The sequence below is a fragment of the Typopeltis vanoorti genome, chromosome 13, assembly GCF_054136105.1.
Source record: "Typopeltis vanoorti isolate ZY-2024b chromosome 13, IOZ_Tvanoo_1.0, whole genome shotgun sequence".
Lineage (NCBI taxonomy): Eukaryota > Metazoa > Arthropoda > Arachnida > Uropygi > Thelyphonidae > Typopeltis > Typopeltis vanoorti.
In genome coordinates, this window is record NC_143561.1 from 121,134,742 (window position 1) to 121,160,856 (window position 26,115).

At 36.8% G+C, this 26,115-nt stretch overlaps 1 protein-coding gene across 3 annotated transcripts in view; it reads right to left on the reverse strand.

Moving 5' to 3' along the window:
- Positions 1-26,115, reverse strand: part of LOC150100506 (activating signal cointegrator 1 complex subunit 1) — a 215,244-nt gene that overhangs the window by 145,627 nt on the left and 43,502 nt on the right. For all 3 annotated transcript variants that reach the window (XM_090403290.1, XM_090403289.1, XM_090403291.1), the window contains exons 3-4: positions 24,534-24,642; positions 9,827-9,924 (exon numbers count right to left, since the gene is read on the reverse strand). In XM_090403290.1, the coding sequence (XP_090259416.1) occupies positions 9,827-9,924; positions 24,534-24,642 (207 nt within the window). The remainder of the gene's footprint in view (positions 1-9,826; positions 9,925-24,533; positions 24,643-26,115) is intronic.

The window sequence follows — 26,115 nt, forward strand, 5'->3', positions numbered from 1 at the left end:
TCACTGAAGTAACATTATGTTGCACATCACTTAGAAAAAGAAAATCTCTCTGATATTTCTTTGTATATCTCTCCTCTTCTTCTCATCTCAGTTTCAAGTTTGTCAACAATTGTGTAAAAGGTGGTGATACGAAATTTCTCTGGCATTCAGATATACTTCTGGAGCATCTCCGTCATTTGGGTACCTTCTTTCTGATACGTTTGCGAGTTTGAGCTTCCTTGTAATCAACATCTGGTAGCACTTCCTTTGTAGCTGCTTCAAATCTTTCAAATTCATTTTGTGAAGTGCACAAATTGGTCAGCTAATGATCCATACAGATCTGTACAGGTTTTTAAGTTGACATCCTCATTCTGTAGAACTTGGCTTACTCTGAAAATTTTGCAAATTCTCATCCCGAAAATTCAACATAAAAACAAATTCTAGCTCTTGCATCTTATTTGAAATATTATCTGCTTCTCTTCTAGTGTCTCCCTTTTGTGACTGGTTTTCAGCTATACAGTCTAATGCTTCTAAAATTTGAAGGAAAGATTTCAAAATTGCTGCTGTTGCCATAGCATGTGACTTCCATCTGGTATCAGAGAGGGATTTTAAGACATTTTCATTTCCAATACAACCTTTAAGAATTGTCCACCTGCTGGTTGAGGCTGAAAAAAGGTATAGCGCAAACCCACTGTAGAGAAGAAATTAACTGCCTCTTGACAGCAGTCAACAGCATTTCGGCCCACCGAATTTAGCGAATGAGCTGCACAGGGCACATATATAGCAAACTTGTTTGCTTCTAAAATTTTTTGCTGCATCCACTTATACCACCCAGACATGTTAGCAGCGTTGTCATAAGACTGATCCCTACATTTTGAAAAGTTTAACTGACAAAATTTACGTAAGTACTGCAACACCTGATTTGCCATTTCCTCACCAGTATGGCTTTTCATTTCCAGAAAGGTTAAAAAGTATTCAATAGGCTGTCCATCTTTTAAGTACCTGAGTACAATACTTAACTGTTCGATATGTGACAGATCTGGTGCTGAATCAACTAACAAACTAAAATAACCAGAAGATTTTACTTCATCAACAATAAGCACATGGACCTTTTGAACCATCAGTTGAATGAGTTCCTCACAGGTGGCTTTGGAAAGATAAGACGGATTTCCTTTTTGCCACAATTTCCATATTTCGCAATGTGACCTACTACAAATGGATCAAACTGACTTATGAGCTTAAGCAGCCCTAAAAAGTTCCCATTTTGCAATGATCCAAATCTTTCTTCTGTTCCTCGAAAAGCCAAGCCACGTTCAGCTAACATACGAATAACAGCTATGACACGCCTCAGGACATGTTCCCAGTAATCACACTCTTCCTAAATTTGTTTTTCCAACTGTTGTCCCAACCCTACACCTTGTCTGTGAGTTAGGTATGTTAGCATAGAGTCTCAGTGAGTAGTGCTTTTTTCATGTTGATCAATTACAATAGTATTTCGCCAGTCACTGAACCCTTCTCTTGTAACAAAATGTGAGAAATATTTAGGAGCAAACAGTTTACATACAAAACAATAAACTGATCCCGTTGATGGTGAATACAATAACCACTCTCTGTTGTATTCCTCATCATTGGCTTTTGTCCCAACAAAAAGTTTCTGTGAACAGTATTTTACTGGTTTGCCACTACTGAAATGTCGGTAAGACTTGTCAAATGGCCCATTGTGGTGTTGACAGTCACTGGGTCCACAAGCGGTCCAATAAGCCACATCATCAGCAGAGAAATCAAGCCACAACCCTGGATCTTTTGCTATATTTACTTCATCTTTTGCAGACTGAATCATTTCACCACCATCACCATGGCACACTAAACTTTCATTTTCAGCAATTATTTCAATCTCAGAATGTTTAACTTGCATCAACATTTGCAGTAGAGATATCAAAAGAATTTACAGACAAAGTGAGGTCCAGTAGTGAGACATGTGCTAGATGAACCTGCTTGTGACACCTTGATGATTCCAACATCATCATATTTTGAAGTGATCAAAGTGGTATTTGTGTCCACTTCTGATGACAGAGATTGGCTCTGATCAGGAATTGGTATATAATGTTGTGGAACTTGTGTGAAGAAATCAATCAGCTTTGCAATCTTGGAATCTAATTCCAAAGTCTCCTCTTGTTTCTTTTTTGATAGTTTTCGCTTTTGTGCACCACTTAACTGAACATGTTGTTTTATATTTCCTTCTCGAGCCTTTTATAAGACATAATTTATTAAAACAAGACCAAAAACAGACAGGAAAATAAAATTTAAAATGGTTACATTAATTATAAAAAAATTACCTCATTTGATGCAATGGTAGTGCCAGAAAGCATTGTGAGTGATAATACGGTGTAAACGAACCGTCATACACGTGGTTAGAGTTTTATTAGGCCTTCTACACGTTATTATTTATTGAAACAAAGTAGGTAACAGTAAGAAAAGATAAAAACAATGAAAAACTAATTAAAAGTTAATTTAAATTAAATTCGGCATCTAACTAAAGCAGAAATTCTGTGGTGTCCCCCTTTTCATGATGACCTAAGCACGTGCTTACTTTGCTTAATGGTTAATTCAGCCCTGATTAGGAGATGAGAGGAAGGAGGAGACCTACTTTTATCAATCACAGCATAAGTCTTATATCACGTACCTTGAGCCTGAACAACTGGAGTTTGTTAAACATGCTATTTCTACCAAACAAAGTTCTCTGGAATAAGACGGAAATCCTTCATAAGAACAGGTTTCTTATGAACTTCTTTATAACGAAACTTATGAAATGTTGTCATTGCCCAAACTTAAATAGATCTAATGGTCTACATTTATCTCTTTTATAGAAGATAGTACTTTTTTAATCTACTCATCTTTCCTTTGTTGACCACTTTTGTTACCTTACTGCAGTGTTTCCCAAACTGTGGTCTGCGGACCCCTGGGGGTCCACGAGCAATTCAAAGAGGGTCTGTGGGATAATTTATTTTCATTAAATTTTATCTTATCATGTTGCTCACACCTGGCCTAATTGATATGTTCATATTCTTCTGAATATCTCCATTTATAACAGTATTGCATTGTCATAAATGACACATTTAGTGTTGTAAAATTGAAAAATTGTAATTTATTACTTCATCTTTATGATATGTAAAATATAAAAAATTTCCATTTTGGATTTTATGGGAGCACGGTGAATTAACATTCGCTACAGGGGGTCCGCGACATCAAAAAGGTTGGGAAACACTGCCTTACTGTATGATGGCACTTTTTAGAATGGTTCTGTTATTTGTATAATTTGATGTTCCATTTCTGTATTTGATGATAACTGTGAAACATATGCAAGAAATTTTAAAATTAATATCAATATTTTCAATGAGAGTTTCCCTTCTTTATTATTATTATTATTAGAAACCTGATTACTGCTTAGGATAGGCTCAGTTAATCTTATTTGGATTGTCTTCTGTATCTGTAAATTATGTTATGTTCTGCTGCCCAATTTGCCTGTTTTTCAAGATGAAAAATCTAAGTTTTAAGGAGGGGAAACCATGCCACTTCTATATGAGACCAGCAAACTCACCTTCAGTTCAAAGAAGATTTGATAAAGGCTCTTCACATCTTAGATGATTTGAATCCAGGTCATTCTAACAAAACACCATCATTGATACTGAGTGAGCTACACAGACTAACTTCAGTGTTAGTTTTCTAATCATCCACTGAAGCACTGCCACATTGCTTACTGAATCACAAATAATATGAAAAAAATGTGATTGATCTTTGGAGTAGGATTCATGGGTTATCTAATCCTTGACCTAACAATGGTTCAATCTTGTCAATTTCCAACCTTTCATGATATGATCAACACAAAAAATTTAATTAGAACTGATAAACTCTAAAATTTCCTTCTTGATAATTTTTGTCTATGTCAAAATGGTTTACATTGACTTTGACAAATGAACCACACAGCCATTTGTAGACAATTAGACAATTTTTTCCATTATAATAATAATAATTATTATTATGGGCGGCTCCAGGGAGTCCTTAAACTCATCGAGGGAAGCGCTAAACATCATGTCCACACAACTATTCGGCATTCACACAGTATCTAACATACCTTCCCTTGAACTCATTCACTGTCATAACACCCACAACAGACTGGCAGCTTACTGCACTCATTTACCACTCTAAAAGTAAAAAACCCAGCTCTAACACCCTTGCTAACCACATTCTTGCCCAGCTTCCATACATGTCCACTAGTTCTCCCACCACCAGTACTGATCTCAAAAATATCCTCTGCATTACTCCTATAGAAACCCTTCAGCAATTTGAATGTCTCAATCATATCTCCCCTCTTCCACCTATCAACCAATTTCTGCAACCCACAAATCTTCAACCTGTTCTCATAAGGTTCATGCCATAGACCTGCGATCATCTTGGTCACTCTCCTCTGGATCATCTCCACCTCCTCCCCATCAAGAAGAAACCTAGGTGACCAAATCTGGGCACAGTAGTCGAGATGAGGTCTTATCAAGGCTTGGTATACAGGAACAATAACTTGCTGGTCTCTGCTCATCAAACTATTTTTCAACAACCAAGTGATTTGATGAGCTGATTTAGCTAATTTCGCAATGTGTCCCCGAAACTTCATCTCTCTATCCACCAACACTCCCAAGTCCCTGACCTCATGAATCTCCTGGAGTACAGTTCCACCAATGTGCTATACTGCTGCTAATCTTTTCACCCCAAAATGCATAACCTTATATTTTTTCACATTAAATTGACATCCATTTTCCTTAGCACAGAACTCCAATCTATCCAAATCATCCTGCAAGATTTTAACATCTGCATTCACTATTGCTCTACCCAACTTTGCATCATCAGCAAACAAATGAACTGTTCCTCTTAGATCTTTCCCTATGTAGTCATCGTCATCAAATTCCTGCTATGTACCCTCAAGGGGTGTACAGGATATGATAGTAATACATGAAAAAAATTACATCATTACTAACTTCCTATCTACAATTTTCCTCCAAATCAGTCTGTTACTTGTCAAGACTCCAACATTATCAGATCTTATATTCTATCATCTAAGTCACTTTGTACCGTATCAATCCACCTATATCTTGGTCTTCCTCTGGTTCGTTTTGCTGCCAACCTGGCAGAGAACACTTGTTTTGCTAATCTTTCTTCACCCATTCTATTTAAGTGACCATACCACCTGAGATTAGTTCTGCAAACGCATTCCTGAATGCTGACAATGTCAAGTTCTTTCCTAATATCCTCATTTTTAATATGATATTGCCAATGATGCCATCTGTTCACGCTTCTAATCTTTCTCAGGACTCTCATATCTGCGGTCTCTAGTCTTGGGTCAAGTGGTTTACTTCTGACCCAGCTCTCAGATCCATAAGTTAAAACTGGTTTGAACACTGTCTTGTATACAGCTAATTTAGCGTTTCGACAAATTTCTCTATTATTCCATATGAATTTATTCAATCAACTTCCCACCATACCAGCTTTGCTGATTCTGTTGTCCATTTCTATACTGAATTTACCATCTTCACTAAAAATCGTGCCTAAGTAGCTGAAATGTTTTACTTGTTCCACAGGTTCTCCATTCACAACACAGTTGACATTTTCAATGATTCTGCCTATTTTCATTGTCTTTGTCATTTTATTGCTGACCTTCATACCATATCTATTACAACAGTTATTCAATTTAGTCAGATAATCTTGCAGACTCATAGCAGATTTATTTAGAAGTATAACATCATCTGCATAAAGTAAAGACAGACATTAACATCTCCAAGTTTGATATCATGTTTAATACCACTTTCCTTCATAATGTGATCCATATAGATAATGAATAACAGAGGGGATAATGTACATCCTTGTCTCACACCAGATTTAACATTAAACCATCTTCCTTCCATATAACTGTAGCATATTGAATAGCTTCTCTCTTGGCACCTTGTCATAAGCCTTTTCCAAATAGACAAAACTTAAATACAGCTCTTTGTTATACTCACATGCTTTCTCGACTATTTGTCGTAAAGTGAAGATCTGATCCTGACAGCATATATTTGAGATGAATCCAGCTTGTTCTTCACCAAGCTTTTCTTGCACAATTCTTCTCAACCGTTTCTCAAGTATACTTGCATAGATCTTGCCAGAAACACTTAGTAGGGAAATACCTCTGTAATTCTCACATTCAGTTTTATTTCCCTTTTTATATATGGGTACTATGAGAGCTCTACTCTAATCATTGGGAATTTGTCCCTCTGTCCAGGCTTTCTGAACTATGCAGTGCAGTCACTGTAAGACTTTTATACCACCATACTTCAGCATTTCTGGTCGAATATCATCTACTCCTGCTGCCTTTCCACATTTCAAGCCTTTGATGGCTTTTTCTACTTCAAGTATGGATATGTATTCCTGACTGCATGCCTGGTCAGTGTTTTTTTACCACTGTGCTGTTATCACTGCTTGTTTCATTTAGCAGTTCTTCAAAGTAATTACTCCATACTTCCAGGATATCTTTTTCTTCCGTTTTCATGTCACCTTTATCATCTCTAACTCCTTTTACAGCACTCTTTCCTCCATTCCTAAGCATCTTCAACAACCACCAGAATATTTTGCCACCTTCTTGATATTTATTTTCTATATTCTTGCCAAATTCCTCCCATGACTTTTGTTTAGCTAGTTTGACACAGTGTTTAGCATTCTTGCATTTTTCTCTGTATTCTCTAAGAGCACAAGCTGACTTATTTGCCAGGAACTTTTGATATGCTTTCTTCTTTTCCTTCACTGCCTCTTTAACTTCCTGTGTCCACCATGGAGTTCTAATTTTTCTATCCTTGCAGACAACTTCACCACATGCCTCTCTAGCTGAATCAATCAGGGCTTTCTTCAAGGCTTGCCAGTGAATCTCAAAGGTCTGATTCCTTTTCTCAAACTCTTTCATTTTTTTGTCAATAATCTTTGTGTATTTTAGTCTACAGTTTACATCTGAGAGCTGCTCAACTTTTATTCGCTTTAAAACTTTCTTACATGTTATTCTTTTCAATATGAAATTCAATTTTATCCTGCTCAAGACTAAATAGTGATCACTTCCAATTTCAAATTCCTCTATACACTCTGGTGTCCTGCACCAGGGAGAAAACCTCACTATCAACAATAACATAGTCAATGAGACTTTTCTTATTCCTTGCCTCTTCTCTCCATGTGAATTTGTGTACATTTTTATGTTGGATGATGGTGCTAGTAATAACCAGTCCATGTCCTGAGCAGAAATCCAACAAGTATTTGCCATTATTATTAGCTTTGCTCTTTTCTCCAAATTTTCCCAAAACATTTTTGTATATCTTACAATCACTTCCTACTCTGCTATTTAGATCCCCAACAAGGACCAACTTTTCCTTTTTCATTGTCAGTTGCTTTTTCTAAAGCATCAAAAAATTCCTCCACTTCTACCTTAGTAGAACCTTCTGTGGGACCATAGGCATAAATAAGTCTCATTGTTAAGTTCCCCATTCTCATATGTGCCCACATTACTCCACTTGAGACTGACTGCCATTCAAGAAGATTAGCCTCATATTTTGTGTTGAATACTACGGCTACTCCTTCTTTTCCTTGATTGTCATTGCCTGAATATAACATTTTGTATTTATTGCTCAGAAAGATCTCACCAGTTATTGCCTTTTTTTTCCGGTCACTCCTATTATGGTTGATCTGGTACTCATCCAATTACTCAGCTGGCTCCATTTCTTTGCCATTCAGGCTTCTTATGTTGATAGTATCAATCTTGAACTCTGGTGATGTTGAGTTGGGGTGTGTTTTCAGATTTGTTCCAGTAGCTGACTTTTTGCTGTTCGCCCTGGTTCCCTGGCGAAAACAACGGGGGGCCTTGTTTAACCATGCGACGCCCCAGCCGGCATGAAATTTTATCGAGTTGTACCATCATTTTTTATTTTGGCTTAACCAATAAGAATACAATTTGGTTGGCTAAATCCCAAATTGCCAGCCCATCCTCGTTCGTTCAGTATCTAGGTAAATACCCAACAGGGTGCACCACAAGAAGGTGGGGATTGGACATTAGGTCAGAAGCCCTGGTCGGTTCTCCACATTCCTTTAAAGGCTAAGTGGAGGTCTCCTCTCAGTTATACAGCTTTGACCCTTAAAAACCCCTCCCTATATCGTTAATGAACAAATTGAACAGTAATGGTCCAAGAACAGAACCCTGCAGCACACCCCTAGTCACAGGCCATTTTTTGGACTCAACTCCTGAATAAACTACTCTCTGATATCCCTCCATCAACCACCAACCTATCCATCTTACCAACCCTATATCAATTCCCATATGTTGCAGTTTATGGATTAGAATTCCATGTGGTATCCTGCCAAAGGCATTAGCGAGGTCCAGCAGTATCATTGTAAACCCATTATCAAGTTCAGCCGTCAATGTGTTATAAAACTTTAACAAGTTACTGAGGCATGATCTACCCTTCACAAAGCCATGCTGTCCCCCCATACAGTATCTCATTTTCATCGATCCATTCCTGTATTTTTCCCTTGATTACTTTCTCCAGGAACTTGACAACGACTCCTGATATGCTGATCAGTCGGTAATTTGCAACAGTAGTCTTGGATCCTCTTTTATGCAGTGGAACTATTTTCCCCTCTTTCCACACCTTTGGGACTAAACCAGACCCAAGACTCAGATTAAACAACATGGTCAAGGGCGCTGATAATTCTTTAGCCGCTTCACGTAAGACCCGTGCTGGTATACCATCCAATCCCACAAATGTAATTACATTAAGGTTCTGTAATAGACTATTCACCTCCACTTCATTCACCACAATTCCAATATATACTAATGGTTCCTTCATTCTTTCAATGTCACCACCTGGATGATATACTCTTGCAAAGTGCTCACTCAGTAGTTCCAGTATATCGACTGATTCAGTGACCTCCTTACCATTGGCATTCCTTAAATCATTCATACAGTTTTTTTTTTTTGCTTGCAGCATATTGAAAGAACTGTTTGGGATTCTCTTTAGCTTGCATAACTAGTTTCCATTCATAATCCGCTTTTGCTTTTCTTACCACACTCGTTACCCTTCTGGCCTGCACTTTATACTGTTCGTGTGCTTGCAGGTCACCTTTCTCTTTAAATTCCCTCCATGGTTGTTTCTTTTTTTGCAGCTCAAGCTTAATGGTGTTATTCATCCATTTAACCGCTACTTGTTTTCCTATTCAGACCCTAGGTATACAATCAGCCATAACCTCAGAGTTTTCCATAATAATATGGAAAACTATGCATCTCTCACTCTCTCTCTCTCTCTCTCTCCAAAGAACTTTCCCTTTGGAGTTCTTTATGAGCAGGGACTGGGGTTATCAAACAGATGGAAGAAGAAAGATTGACAATCTTCAAAAACATGTTTGAGGAAAATAAAGAAAACATCATGGACTGAAATAAAAAACAATCAGGATATCAGAGAAGAATTACAATACAATATTTCAACAATAACAAGAATCAGAGAAAAATAGTTAGCGGCGTGAACAAGTGTATAGAATTTCTACTAAAAAGTTTCCTCAAATTCTCCAAAATGGAAGAATAGAAGGAAAAAAGCTGTCCAGAAGGTTTAGAAGAAAATGAATAGGAAAGCACCAAGAGTATAAGTTGTCAGAACTCTTGAGGAAATTTAAATTACTTAGCTGCTGAAAGATTGGACCGGAAAGCTATTGTTCATGGTAGCCTCAACCTGCCTTAACAGATAAGAAAGAAAATTATAATAAGAATTCAAGACATCAAAAGATAAAACCTTACCAATGTCACCTGCCTGACCAAAATTTGGAATATTTATCCTGGTTCTTGTTTCCATTTCAATTCGCTTTTTAGTTGCACCCTTACTTCCTATGATGTAACTACAATAATTTAAAAATTAAATTAATGAAGATAAATCATGAGTATTGTAAAACAAAATAAATAAAAGAAAATAAAAAAGCCGAAATAACGATCTTAAGCAAAATTTTTTATAAAAAAAAAAATTAGAATTAATTTCATTTCCTCTGTTATTAATAATTACATGATATAGTACTTACTCAAACACTGATATTGTACTTATTCAATACATGCTGACCACAGATGCCTCATTTGTAATATTTTAAAAAAATATTTATATTTCCTAGGGAAGTAACAGAAAGCCACTGATGGAAAAGTATGGACAAACTCCTGATTTCACTTAACATTTTTTTTTATATATAAAGGTCTACTTACCGGGGTGCTTAAGGGTCAAAGCAGTATAAGTGAGAGGAGACCTCCACATAGCCTTTAAAGGAATGCGGAGAACTGACCAGGGCTTATGACCTAATGTCCAATCCTTACCTTCTCGTGGTGCACCCTATTGGGTATCTACCTGGATACTGAACGAATGAGGATGGGCTGGCAATTTGGGATTTAGCCGACCAAATTGTATTCCTATTGGTTAAACCAAAATACAAAAAGATGGTGCAACATGACAAAATTTCATGCCGGCTGGGGCGTCGCCCGGTTAAATAATGCCCCCATTGTTTTCGCCAGGGAACCAGGGTGAACAGCGAAAAGTCAGCTTCACCATCATCATCACTCAACATCACAAGAGTTCAAGATCGGTACTATCAACATAAGAAGCCTGAATGGCAAAGAAATGGAGCTAGAGGAGGAATTAGATAAGTACCAGATCGACATAATAGGGGTGACTGAAACAAAAAAGACAAAAACTGGTCAGATCTTTCTGAGCAATAAATACAAAATGTTATATTCAGGCAACGACAATCAAGGAAAAGAAGGTGTAGCCATAGTATTCAACACAAAATACGAGGCTCATCTTCTTGAATCACAGGCAGTGTCAAGTAGAGTGATTTGGGCAAATATGAGAATGGGGAACTGGACAATGAGACTTATTTGTGCTTATGGTCTCACAGAAGGTTCTACTAAGGTAGAAGTGGAGGAATTTTTGAGGCTCTAGAGAAAGCTACTGACACAATGAAAAAGGAAAAGTTGGCCCTTGTTGGGGATCTAAATAGCAGACTAGGAAGTGATTGTAAGACATACAAAAATGTTTTGGGAAAATTTGGAGAAAAGAGCAAAGCTAATAATAATGGCAAATACCTGTTGGATTTCTGCTCACGACATGGACTGGTTATTACTAACACCATGTTCCAACATAAAAATGTGTACAAATTCACATGGAGAGAAGAGGCAAGGAATAAGAAAAGTCTCATTGACTATCTTATTGTTGATAGTGATGTTTTCTCCCTGGTGCAGGACACCAGAGTGTATAGAGGAATTTGAAATTGGAAGTGATCACTATTTAGTCTTGAGCAGGATAAAATTGAATTTCATATTGAAAAGAATGACATGTAAGAAAGTTTTAAAGCGAATAAAAGTTGAGCAGCTCTCAGATGTGAATTGTAGACTAAAATACACAAAGATTATTGAAGGAAAAATGAAACAGTTTGAGAACAGGAACCATACCTTGGAGATTCAGTGGCAAGCCTTGAAGAAAACCCAGACTGATTCTGCTAGAGAGGCATATGGTGAAGTTGTCTGCAAGGGTAGAAAAATTAGACCTCCATGGTGGAGACACAGGAAGTTAAAGAGGCAGTGAGGGAAAAGAAGAGAGCATATCAAAAGTTCCTAGCAAATAAGTCAGTTCTCATAGTACCTATATATAATAAGGGAAATAAAACTGAATGTGAGAATCACAAAGGTATATCCCTATTGAGTGTTTCTGGCAAGATCTATGCAAGTATACTTGAGAAACGGTTGAGAAGAATTGTGGAAGAAAAGCTTCGTAAAGAACAAGCTGGATTCAGGTCAAATAGAGGCTGTCAGGATCGGAACTTCACTTTACGACAAATAGTCAAGAAAGCATGGGAGTATAACAAAGATCTGTATTTAAGTTTTGTCGATTTGGAAAAGGCATATGATAAGGTGCCAAGAGAGAAGCTATTCAATACGCTACAGTTATATGGTGTCAAATATCAAGCAATACTTAGTCTTTATTTGAGTTGTAAGTCAGCAGTTAGAATTGGAAGAAGTACAGGAAGATGCTTTAATGTTAAATCTGGTGTGAGACAAGGATGTACATTATCCCTTCTGTTATTCATTATCTATATGGATCATATTATGAAGGAAAGTGGTATTAAACATGATATCATAATTAGAGATGTTTATGTCAGCTCTTTGCTTCATGCGGACGATGTAATACTTCTAAATAAATCCGCTACAAGTCTGCAAGATTCTCTGACTAAATTAAATAACTGTTGTAATAGATATGGTATGAAGGTCAGCAATAAAAAGACAAAGACAATGAAAATAGGAAGAATCATTGAAAATGTCAACTGTGTTGTGAATGGAGAACCTGTGGAACAAGTAAAACATTTCAGCTCCTTAGGCACAATTTTTAGTGAAGATGGTAAATTCAATATAGAAATAGACAACAGAATCAACAAAGCTGGTATTGTATTAAGTCAATTGAATAAATTCATATGGAAAAAGAGAGAAATTAGTTCAGAACACTAAATTAGTGGTATTCTGTTGTGTCCTGAAAAGGCTAAAAAATGTTTATAATAAAATATTCAGGTCACAACTTTAATACAACTTAGGCAGAGAATATGGAACATTGGCAACAGAATAAGTGTAAGCTGTTTGTAAATGCAAATCAATTTAAAATTGTATATAGAGCTGTTAAAAATAATCTGTATTAAGTGAGGGCCGGATGTAAAGATCAATGTAAGCTGGCAAATCCACCTAAGAACTCCATCTCTTGTACTAAAATAGCTAAGCCTGTGAGTCAGGGTTAAAGGGTCACCTTTGCCATCCTGTATTATGCATAAGAACGGAGGGAAAGAAGTACTGGAAAGAAAAACCAAAGCGCCTTCCAGGAAGAGAAATCAGGTACACGTGTGACTAAATAGGGGGAGCTAAGGAGATTGACGTAAACACACGTGACCGTGTTGGCGTGCATCGCGAAGATCGAGAAACACCAAGAGGAGAAAATTAAACAAAACGGCCATGCAAGCACCATTCCGGGCTTTTTTTCCTTGGATTCCTGGTTCCAGATCTTGCAGCCAGTGGTCGAGTTTGCCGTCGGAGAAGTTCCTGGCTAATTGTGGAAGGCATTTGGTTCATCTGTCGCAGCGTTAAGAATGGGCCAAGCTATATCCTTGGACTAGGACAGCTGTGCGTTGTCGTGCGATGGAGAAACCAAATGGATGCCGTCCGGTCAAGGCGACGTTACTGTGTCACCTCCAATCTTTCCCGCTGAGATTCCACTCGTACAGTCCGACTGGAGATATCCTCATAAGAAACTAAAACAGAAGACCTTGATGACCAGACAAGGCAGGAAGAAGGTCAAGAAAATCAAGATCAGAGACGGTAAGGTAAACCTTTGAATTCCTATTTCCAGCTATAGAAGAGTGTGATCCCCTAACAAAGTATTTTGTAATGGACTAAAATTAAAGAACTGTAAGATTAGCCTATGACTTAGTACGAGCCAAGGTTGTGTTAAGATTTGTTTGTCCTACTAGGCCGAGAATATCTCTGAACGAGCTAAACTTAATATAAGGAGTCTGTTATTGTGTTAATTTATGATCACGTGTATTAAGATAGTATGATATTAGCCTAGGAATTTATGCTGAAGATGCTTGTAATAGTGGTCAATGCAAGTTTGTATGTGTGTCTAGTGTATTGAATATTGAGCCTTTGATTTACCTTGAGAGCATTCCTAATAATGTCTATAATGTATATTTGCATAATTCCTCATGCTTATTAAAATGTTTCATTCAAGTAAATGCCTGATCTGCTTTTATCTTATGAATTCAAAACTACCGCTCATAAAATACTAACAAACCAAGCAGGTAAAATCCTTGTATATAAACTCATAAAGCGAGCCACGACTGTGAGGAAGAAATAAGAAAATGGAGGGACAAGATTAAATTCGATCTAATTTTCATGTATCACTCTGAGAGGGTCACCCTGGGTAAGAATCCCGCCTATCCAAGGTATTAGCTGGTGCAGTGAAAAAAATAAATTTTGTTAATACTTATTGGGTGAACTCCATCAGATTGTTGTGTGATTAGATAAAACATAAGATATAAAGAGGCCAATGAGACTGCAAAGAACTAATGGAAAGAATACTTGGTAGGAAGTATATGCTTTATTTGCATGTGTGAGAGAATTAAGACAGCTGTGAAAATATTAATAAGTAAATATTTTATTTAAGGGTATATAGTAGAAAAAAGGGGAGAAAGAACGTTATATCAAGTGACTTAGACGAATAGAGATAAATAAGTATATATTACAGTAATATATTAGACGAAATTAAAGATAAAGACCAGCAGTGTAAGATATAGAAAAGAAATAAAAGGAAAAGCAGAGTAAGGGCACATAACAATACAAGACAGTGTTCAAACCAGTTTTAACTTATGGATCTGAGAGCTGGGTCAGAAGTAAAACACTTGACCAAAGACTAGAGACCGCAGATATGAGAGTCCTGAGAAAGATTATAAGCGTGAACAGATGGCATCAATGGCAATATCATATTAAAAACGAGAATATTAGGAAAGAACATGACGTTGTCAGCATCCAGGAATGCGTTAGCAGAGCTAATCTAAGGTGGTATGGTCACTTAAACAGAATGGGCGAGGAAAGATTAGCAAAACAAGTGTTCTCTGCCAAGTTGGCAGGAAAACGATCCAAAGAAAGACCAAGCTATAGGTGTATTGATACGGTACAAAGTGCCTCAGACAATAGAAATATAAGATCTGGTAATGTTGGAGTCTTGACAAGTAACAGACTGATTTGGAGGAAAATTGTAGATAGGAAGTTAGTAATGATGTAAATTTTTCATTTAGTACTATCATATCCTGTACACCCCTTGAGGGTATGTGGCAGGAATTTGATGATGATGAGGTCTACTTACCAAACTACCATCTTATGATCTACCATCCACTCTTAAAGTACTGGCATTTAAACAGCCTGGTCTCATAACACATAGGCTGATATCTCATTCAGTCTGTATCCACACTGATATTTTTAATATGCTCAATGCCTCCAAGTTCATTTCCTCTATTCTCACTTCACTCCCTATCACATTTAGAACTACCTGGATAATGCTGCCTCCCAAAGTGATCACTCAGTAATTCAACTATTTCTTTTGCTACCTCCCCACCCAGCATCTGTATTCATTAATGTTATCTTTCCATACTCTTTCCTCCTTTTACATGTAATAAATGAGTGCCAGTATGATTATTGCCACTGTCAATCAACAGAGATTCCTGTTTATATCGCACAACTACCTTTTGACAAATACCAAGGAAAATTTTGGAGAATAACAAATATTTGGCATTGCTATGTGTAAGACATTTCATCAAGTTTGGCACGAGAGTATGTCAAGTAAGCTTTCATATTATGGTCTGTGTTGCTAGCTTTTTTTCTTACTTTTGCACATTATGTGATGATGAATGGATCATTACATAATGATGAACTCTGCAAATAATACCACAATCTCAAAGAGCTCCAGTCTTTGAATTACACCTATTTCTAAATTAATGACTTTTCTTCAGTCAATTGCAAATCCAATTAATAGTTCTGCAATTGACAGCACATTGCACTCTTTTTCATTTGACTAACTTGACACTACACAAATGCCTGAAATAGAATATCCACTTCTGCAACATTAAATATTTCCAAACCATTCCTCAGTGAGTTCAAACCACCCTTGTAACTTTACTTCAGCAAAAACTTGTCTTATTTCTCACAAAAAAAAACACTATTTTTCCTATCATTACTTCTGGTAATACTCAAATCTATAAATGAGATGAGATTCCACTTCTCAGAATAATCTTTCTTGGTATTATAACAAATTGTAAGAACATTACAAAAGATTAAGGCAATGATGAGAAGGAACCTTGACATGCATAAGCAAAGAGGCTATGGTTCCCTTGTATAAGACCTTAATCAGGCCACATATAGACTACTGGATGCAGATTTGGTCACCTGGTTTTCAAATGGATGAGTATATTTAGAGGGTCTAGGGAAGGTTACTAAACCGGTTTCAGGTCTATGGAATGTAGGATATGAGGACAGATTAAAGGAAAGAAAATTGAAGAGCCCTGTGAATAGAAAGAGAGGGGAATATGATTGAGACGTATAAGTTGGTGAGGAGGTTAATGTGGAGGAGATTTTTCATAGAGCAGAGGATACAACACAAATATTGCTGCATCCCCTATAAATTGGATTCTTTTTTTTTTTTTCTCAACAAAAAAAAAAACCATTACAAATCACAAATCCATCCAACCATTGAATATTATTATTTGGTACACCCATAAAATATGTCCTACTCTTGAGCAGTAGCAAAGAAGAGTAATTTGACTGATTAATGGCTTGCTTAGTAATTCATTGCTGGTGCATGCATTTTCTACATGGTCACTCACCATAAGTGGCATCAGTAATTCCCCTGCTTTCCTCAAAATCAGTGAAAACCCAGTGCAACCATTCAATATTCCTTCACAACAATTCAACTCCAAAAACAACAGAACAGTTTTATGTTCATTCGTACAACTGTTATCCACTGTAATAAATCCATCTCTCAATTATCTGATCTTCAAATATATCAACTTTCAATTAAACAACTCTTGAATCAATCAGTATGTTAAATGACTTTAGTATAGCACTGTGTACTTATACTGTTAGTTATCCAACATTTAAATTACCTGACTGACGTTGCTCCTCTCCTATAGAAATGAAGGGATTACTGTATTTCCTAAAAACACAATCTGCAAGTTTTCAAATATAGCATTATCAAAATTCTTCTTTCTTCTCTACTTTTCACTGATATGTAGTACTACTGTCAAAAACTAAGAAATTTGTTCCCTTCTATTTTTTTTTTAACCACCGATCATGATCATTTAATGCTAACATAATAAATATTACTATTGCAATCATTTGAACAGCAATTACAGAATTATTATTATTATTAAGAGAGCTCTCCAGGGAGTCAGGGACTCATCAAAGGAGGCTACATACTACATGCACCAACTATCATAACTTGTTCTTGAATTCATTCACATTACTTGCACACAGAACATCCAATGACAATCCATTCCAATCAAGTACCACTCTATGAGAGAAAAATCTAGCACTCATCCTTCTCAGCTTCCAAGGATGTCCTCTTGACCTTTTCACAACTTCCATAAAATGAAAAATTCCAACATCATCATCATCCTGACATGTACCCTCAAGGGGTGTACAGAATATGAAAGTACTACATGAAAAATTTACATCATTACTAACTTCCTATTTACAATTTTCCTCCAAATCAGTCTGTTACTTGTCAAGACTCCAACATAATCAGATCTTATATTTTTATCGTCTAAGGCACTTTGTACCGTATCAATCCACCTATAGCTTGGTCTTTCTCTGGGTTGTTTTCCTGCCAACCTGGCAGAGAATACTTGTTTTGCTAATCTTTCCTCACCCATTCTGTTCAAGTGACCATACCACATGAGATTAGCTCTATTAATGCATTCCTGGATGCTGACAATGTCAAGTTCTTTCCTAATATCCTTGTTTTTAATATGATATTGCCATTGATGCCATCTGTTCAAGCCTCTCATATCTGCAGTCTCTAGTCTTTGGTCAAGTGTTTTACTTCTGACCAAGATCTCAGACCCATAAGCTAAAACTGGTTTGAACACTGTCTTGTATACAGTTAATTTAGTGTTCCGACTAATTTCTCTCTTATTCCATATGAATTTATTCAATTGACTTCCTACCATACCAGCTTTGTTGATTGCGTTGTCTATTTCCATATTTAATTTACCATCTTCACTAAAAATCGTGCCTAAGTAGCTGAAATGTTTTACTTGTTCCACAGGTTTATCATTCAAAACACAGTTGACATTTTCAATGATTCTACCTATTTTCATTGTATTTGTCTTTTTATTGCTGACCTTCATACCATATCTATTAAAACAGTTATTCAATTTAGTCAGGGAATCTTGCAAACTTGTAGCAGATTTATTTAGAAGTATAATATCGTCCGCATAAAGCAAAGAGCTGACATTAACATCTCCAATTCTGATATCATGTTTATACCACTTTCCTTCATAATGTGATCCATATATATATAATGAATAACAGCAGCAATAATGTACATCCTTGTCTCACACCAGATTTAACATTAAACCATCTTCCTGTACTTCCTTCAATTCTAACTGCTGACTTACAACTCAAATAAAGACTAAGTATTGCTTGATATAATGCCCCATTGACACCATATAACTGTAGCATATTAAATAGCTTCTCTCTTGGCACCTTGTCATATGTCTTTTCCAGATCGACAAAACTTAAATACAGATCTCTGTTATATTCCCATGCTTTCTCAACTATTTGTCGTAAAGTGAAGATCTGATCCTGACAGCCTCTATTTGACCTGAATCCAGCTTATTCTTCACCAAGCTTTTCTTCCACAATTCTTCTCAACCGTCTCTCGAGTATACTGGCATAAATCTTACCAGGAATACTCAGTAGGGAAATACCTCTGTAATTCTCACATTCAGTTTTATTTCCCTTTTTATATATATATGGGTACTATGAGAGCTCTGATCCAATCATTGGGAATTCACCCCTCTGTCCAGGCCTTTTGAATTATGCAGTGCAGCCACTGTAAGACTATTATACCACCATACTTCAGCATTTCTGGTCAAATATCATCTACTCCTGCTGCCTTTCCACATTTCAAGCCTTTGATGGCTTTTTCTATTTCAAGTATGGATATGTATTCCTGACTGTATGCCTGTTGAGTGTTTTTTTACCACTGTGCTATCACTGCTTGTTTCATTTAGCAATTTTTTAAAGTAATTACTCCATACTTCAAGGATATCTTTTTCTCCTGTTTTCATGTCACCTTTATAATCTCTAACTCCTTTTACAGCACTCTTTTCTCCATTTCTAAGCTTCTTCAACAACCTCCAGAATATCTTACCACCTCTTTCAGAACTTTCCAAGTCTATCATATCACCTCTCTTTCTCCAGTTTGCTAGTATCTGCAATCTACAAATTCTCAATCTGTCTTCATAATCAGTATTCCACAATCCTGATATCATTTTTAAACACTCTCTCCACTGTGTCAGAATCACAATGGAAAAGAGGAATCCAGATACACAATACTCGAAGTGAAGTCTTATCAAAGCTTTGTAAAGAGGCAAAACAGCATCCTTATCTTTATATGTCAAAGTTCAGCATTGCAATTATTCTCTGAGTTGTATTTACAATTTCTACTTCCTAGAGTGATCAGTTTCCAAGTTCCCTAGAGTGATCAGTTTCTTCTAGCAAAATCCTACAAATATAATAAGACACTGGATATCTAATCATGATAAAGTGCATGACTTTACATTTAGTGACATCCATTTCCCCATGCCCACAATTCCAGCTTACTGAAATTATTCTGCAAGTATTGCAATATCAGCAGCATTCCTGATTACCTACATATCTTTGCATCATCAGCAAATAGCTACATGCCACCTGTCAAATCCTTCCCAATGTCATTAATGTACAGACTGAATAACAGTAGACCAAACACTGATCCTTGTGGTTAGCTTAAATCTTGCAGACTCACATCCCCCACATACCACTTCATATCTGTCAGTCAGCTTTTATCCACACTAATATTTTATAATCCAATCCCATATTCTCCAATTTATGCAACAGTCTTCCATGCTGTATTCTGTGAAAAGCCTTAGCAAAATCCTTAAGTATCATGGTGTATCCATTCTTCTTGTCTAGCTCAGTGGTAACATTAATATAGAATGTGAGCCAGTTGCTAAAACATGACGTTACCTTAGTAAACAAATCCTGTTCAATGCAAAGCAGAGATTCTCTGTCAACCCATTTCTGAATATGATTTTTCATTACCAATTTTTCCAAAATCTTCACCACTACTCCTGAGATACTGTTGGTCGATAATTGGATACATGAGTCATTGCAACAGCTTTGTGCAAATATTCTTTCCACTCCTGCAGACTACTACTAATTGTATGATGATACATGGCCGTGAGTCCCCTTTATGGGGAGGTACGGCACCATCTTAGTCCTCCCCCAAATTTTATCCAGGCTCTGGAACCGGCATAGCTGACAAATCAGATCTATGGCTGGGTCAGTATTCCTGACTGTAATCCGTGTATGTTCATGGGGCCAGTTTGCCTGCTTGCAGGATGAAAAACCCCAGATAAACTGGCAGAAAAAACCCTGCTGTCCACGTTCAAGACTGGCTAACTTGGCTATGGCTGAGGAAGATCCTTAAGCTCCTCGCGTCGTCAACGGCAATCGAACCTAGGACACTCCATCCCCAGGCATATGGTTGCAAAGTGCATAGCCACTAGGCTAACCATATGGACACTCCTGCAGAATCTTCCCTATTCAGAGACTCAAATTATACAGCCCTCAAAGGAACAGCCATATCAGCTAAACACTCTTTTATTTTAGCATCCGTGCTGATATTCCATCAGTCCCTATTGCTGAATTCTTATTCAGGTTGTGTAACAGCTCTAATACCTCCTCCTAATACACCAGAGTGTCTTCATCCAGCAAAGAGGCAGCATTAAGTGCAATGTTGCATTCACAAGGTTAATAGCTTTTAGCAAAATGGGCACTCATTAGGTGAACAAACTCTTTTGCATCTGCATTCAATAGAGTTATTCTTTCATATTCATGCTTTCTTTTACTTGCAGTATATTAATAGAATTCTTTGGGGTTGTCTTTAGCTTGCAGAGCCAGTGCGACTCTTCTGGTGCCTGATACTTATAATTTTCATAATGGACATCATCCTAATGCATATGGTATTTCTTCACATCATCCTTTTCTTACGAATCTCTTGCTTAATAAGATTACACATTCATTTGACTCCTACCCTATTTAATTCTTCAAACTCATGGGACACATTCTGATATTGAATCATTTAAGTATTTTTTAAATACTTGCTGGCCTGGTTGGCCAAATGGTTAGTGTATCCGCTTTCCAGCTAAAAGGCTGCAGGTTCAAATTCCGCTATGGGCATGGACATCTGTGAAAATAATAGTGGTGATGGTGGGTGGTAGATGCCATTGGTATAGATGATGCAGTTTGCTGTAGTTGGTGGATTGAATGGCTCAGACGGAGAGTTGTAGAATAGGTGCCCTCCCTCCCTCAATGAATCTTTGGACTCCTTGGAGGTGTCACATAATAATAATAATAAATACTTCCCATGTACTCTCAATATCCTTCCCATCCAGCAACTGATACCAGTGAGCTGAAACTCAGTATACTCCTCAGTCAATCATAATTTCCTACTTTGTAGTTTAGCTTATAACCTTTTCCAAATGGAACATTCATAAACTTAGCCACTTCCTAAGTGAGTACCACATGATCAGTGTCACAAACCAGAGCCAGAATAGTTACATCTTTAATTGAAATGCCCTCTGACGCTAATCATATCTAACACTCTTTGACCTCGAGTTCCTTCTGTCACATGCTGCTTGAGAAAGTGCCTCACAACAGTTCATTAAATTTAGCTCGATTCTTATTAGATTTTACTGTTACCCAATCAATGTTTGGATAATTAAAGTCCTCCATTATGATTACTGTTTTCATGCCCATCGTCTCTATTTGGTGATGCATTTCTTCATCACTGGCAACCTATCCACTAGGTTTATAACAACAGCTCACAATGTATTTAATCTTGTTAGATTCTACCTCACACCAGATGTCTTCAAACTCGCTGCCACATTAAATACTGTTAGTAGTATTAAAATCATAGTTCTCTACACTCACTGCATTGAAGTCATCCAATATCAATAGCAGCATGTCCCTCCTCTCCTGTCTATCCTTCCTAAAAATACTGTACCTTTACACTCAATACCAGTTAGTATGTCTGATTCTGATAGCCAAGGCTCACTAATACCTAAAATCTGAGGTCCATACATATTGACCAAGGCAACAAACTCTACCACTTTGTTTCTCCTATTATTCGTGTACAGACCTAATAAGCTACCTGCATGTTCTTTTGTATACTCTTGACTGTAGTCTGCATGACACAGTTGGACAGCGTGCAGATCTCTGTTCTTCTCTAGTGCCTTATACGTAGACATCTTTGAACATGTTTGATGGGTCCAAACTGGACAAACACAAAATCAAAATCGTTCTCTCCTTGTAATTATTTCTATGATAATGTCTATTCCTGTCATTTACACAGTTACATAACATTGTCACTCCTCATATTCTCACCATTCCTCCATGTTAGGTCTCATACTTGTTATTAGGTTTCAATACCCCTGATACCAAATGCATTCAAGTGTAGGCCATCCCTCTTATATAAATTCAATCTTCCATCAAATTCACCCCACACATACAAAAACTTGCATCCATTCTTTCTATATAGCCTACATATCGAATCATTTGTCATCATAGCCCTTCTTAATTCATTTTTATCATATTGAGGTAATATACTTATGGTTTCACTTTCTTACTCTTCACTCTTGTTTCTTCCAACAACCATTTCATGTCTTCTTTCATACTGAACTTATTGCTAGTTAAGTCATTAGTACCCACTACAATTACAATCTCATTTTTCTTTTATTTTCTGAATTGCATGTGCTATGTTTTTCATTTTTGATCTGGGAAAACTTGAAGTTTAACCTGCTTATCAACAGCTATACTCAACATTACTTACCTGATTCCATGCTTTGCTGTTTCTTATTTTGTTGCCTCAATTTTCTTATCCTCCTTATGTTCATTCAAATGCTGCTTGACTGTCTGTAATTCCCATGCCGTCTCTCTAATAATCTGCTTTAATGCCACTATTTTGAAAGTTAATTCATTTTCAATGACCTCCTCAATGTCTTTAATATCTTCCTTAGCGGGGCAAGCCATCTCATTTTCAGCTTCGCTGCTCTTCTTAGCGTTACATTTCTTGTGTGTTTTTGGTGCAATTTTACTGTAATATCTTAACAAAAATATGTTATGAAACACTAAATACACTAAAAACACAAAAATGTATACTAATATACAAGGGATGTCCAGAAAGTAAGTTCCATTTTTAAATATTTTCACTGCAGCACAGGAATCGCAATGGTGCATGATTGCTGAGTTTGTTGATTCATTAGCAAGGCGTTGGTGCCATTTTCAGACATTCTCGTAGTGTGTTCGCTTCTCAGTGTGTGTCGAGCAGTTATAATGTCTAAGAAAATCAAATCGCCCAATGCATGCAAAATTAGATCAGTTATCCATTTCTTGAATGCGAGGAATGTTAAAGCAGCCGAAATTCATTGGCAAATTATTGAGGTTTATGGAGAACATGCAATGAGTAATTCAATGGTACGAAGATGGGTAAGACTTTTAATGAAGGAAGGACAGGTGTGCACAATGATGAATGGAGTGGGCAACCATCTTTAGTGACTGACGATTTGGTGCATTCAGTTGAAGAGAAGATTCAACAGAATAGGGGATTCACTATGATGTAACTCTCGCTGCAATTTCCAGAAGTTTCACATTCATGTCTTCATGAAATTGTGTCAGAGAAACTGAATTATCAAAAATTGTGTGCAAGCTGGGTGCCAAAGTTGCTTACAGAACAACACAAAATGAATCAGCTGGGCAGTGCATTGGAATTCATGACACGCTACCATGAGGATGGCGATGCTTTCCTGAGCAGTCTTGTCACCGGGGACAAGGTATGCAACACCCAAGTCTTGTTCTTATTCACACCTCATCACCAGTCAAGACAAAATTGAAGACAATGGTTTCCACCCGGAAAATCATGTGCACTGTGTTTCGGGACAAACGAGGAATTCTGCTGGTAGACTTCTTGGGTCAAGGCTCCACAAACAACACGAGAGTATGTACTGCTAAACCCTTAAGAAACTGCATCGTGCGATCCAGAATAAACAACATGGCATGCTTACCAGGGGTGTTGTTTTGATTCATGATAACGCTCGTCCACACGGCTGGCATAACACAACAACTTCTCACCACCTTCGGCTGGATACAATTCCATCATCCCCCATATAGTCCTGACCTCATGCCAAGTGACTTTCATCTGTTCAAACATCTGAAATCTTTCCTTGGTGGCAGGCAGTTTCAAGACGACAACAAGGTCAAAGAAGCAGTTAATACATGGTTTGCATCACAGGTGGCAACCTTCTACAACGAAGGTATACAACTCCTGGTGCCCCGTTATGATAAGTGCCTGAACAATGGCAGAAATTATGTAGAAAAGTAGTGAAAGATGTCTACTTTAATTTCCAATAAAGTTTTTTTTTGTAAATATAACTTTTTGGAACTTACTTTCTGGACGTCCCTCATACTATAAAATGCTAATTTTTTAAGGGAAAATCACAACAAAACAGATAAAAAATCACTTTTACAAGCGTGCTAAATTCATTGACCAATCACAATGTAATTCCCTGGAGGAAGCTACACTGCGATTGGTCATAATATACTAAAAATACTTTACCTATAAAAAGCACTAGGGATTGGAATAGAAGCTTTTAGTCTTCCTCCTTCAATGTTTTCTATAAGTATATTGTTACATGGCTCCTCAAAATAATCTGAATCCTTGATCTCTAAAAATAAAAATATTAATATTTTTAAGAAAAAAAATTAAAACTGATTAGTAATAATCTAATTCATTAACAATTATGAATAAATTAATAAATTTTATTATAATCTAATGGTAACTGTTATTATTAGTAGTAGTATTGTAGCACAACTCATCTAGTCAGAAAGTGCGCATAACTGCTTTTTGCAATCTTCCATTCATTTATCATCTCTAAGCAAAAAAAATCTAATCTAGTCTTGATACCCTTGCTAACCACACTCTTATGATACTTCCAGAGATAACAGTCTCTTCTCTTCTATCCTGTCAAGTATTGAAATATTTCTTCATCTATTCTACAAATTTCTTTTATTAACTTACATGTTTTCATCATAGCCCCTCTTTTCCACCTATCAGCTAAACTTTGTAACCCACAAGCTTTCTGTCTATACATGCAGGGATGACTCCAAAGACTAGTTATAATTTTGATGAAACTTGTGCAATCAAATCTGTACACAACAATTTAAATGTAACTAAATGTCTAACAGATAAATTAAAAACAAAACAAAACCAGTGATGGCCAATATAAGATATAACAGTACTGAAGTGAGGGTTTGCTGGAGAACTTGAAACAAAAGTTATGTGGGCTAAATGTATGAAATCCATATTATTGGGATTTTTAGTTCATCATTATTTTTTTAGATTAGGATGGTTGATTAGAATTTCACATGCTTTCTTAGATTTGCATTCATACCAAGTTTTAGAAACAGGTTCCTTTCCAATCAGTTTGGTGTAGAATGCAAAGAGCATGATCAGAAAGCCCTGAATTACCAAAATTATTAAATTTAATGCATCGTGTGTTCTTTTTCTGGGTTGGAGTCGTGCACTCCGTTTCGCCAATATAAAGTATGTTACAGGTGCTCGATTCACTATACCTCAGGATGGGGAGGAAAGTGTGTGTGTGTGTGGGAGGGGTCCTTGGAGATGTTGAATATGTTTTTCACTTTTGTAGGATGTATAAAGGTTGTAACATTCTATTTATTTTATGATATCTTTAATGTATGGAATGGCTATAGTTTTACTGTAATCTACATTATTTCCAATTTTGTTTATTTTTTTTTTAAAGAAAAGGCCTGTGTAACTCAGTGGAAGTAGCATGTGCTTCCACAGTACTAGGCCACCTGAAGAAAGATCCTAATTCAATTCTAGTCGCTGACTAGAGGAATATTTTCTAAGCCTTTTTCAACCAGTTCCCAAGCCAGTCGATCTCTGGCACAGGCAAGAGAGCTTTTTTTTTTTCCTCCCAGAAACTGGGATTTTTCATCTCATGAACTCAAGAATATTTGACTGTAGAACCCACACTATTTCAGACAATAACATATTGTGTTGGGGTTCAGGACTACAAGATGGTAACATTGTTTGCTGCTTAAAATTAGTGATAGTCTTATGCTAGCTATCTCTGAATGTCTACCGGTGGAGATTGAACTACCCACTCAGTCTC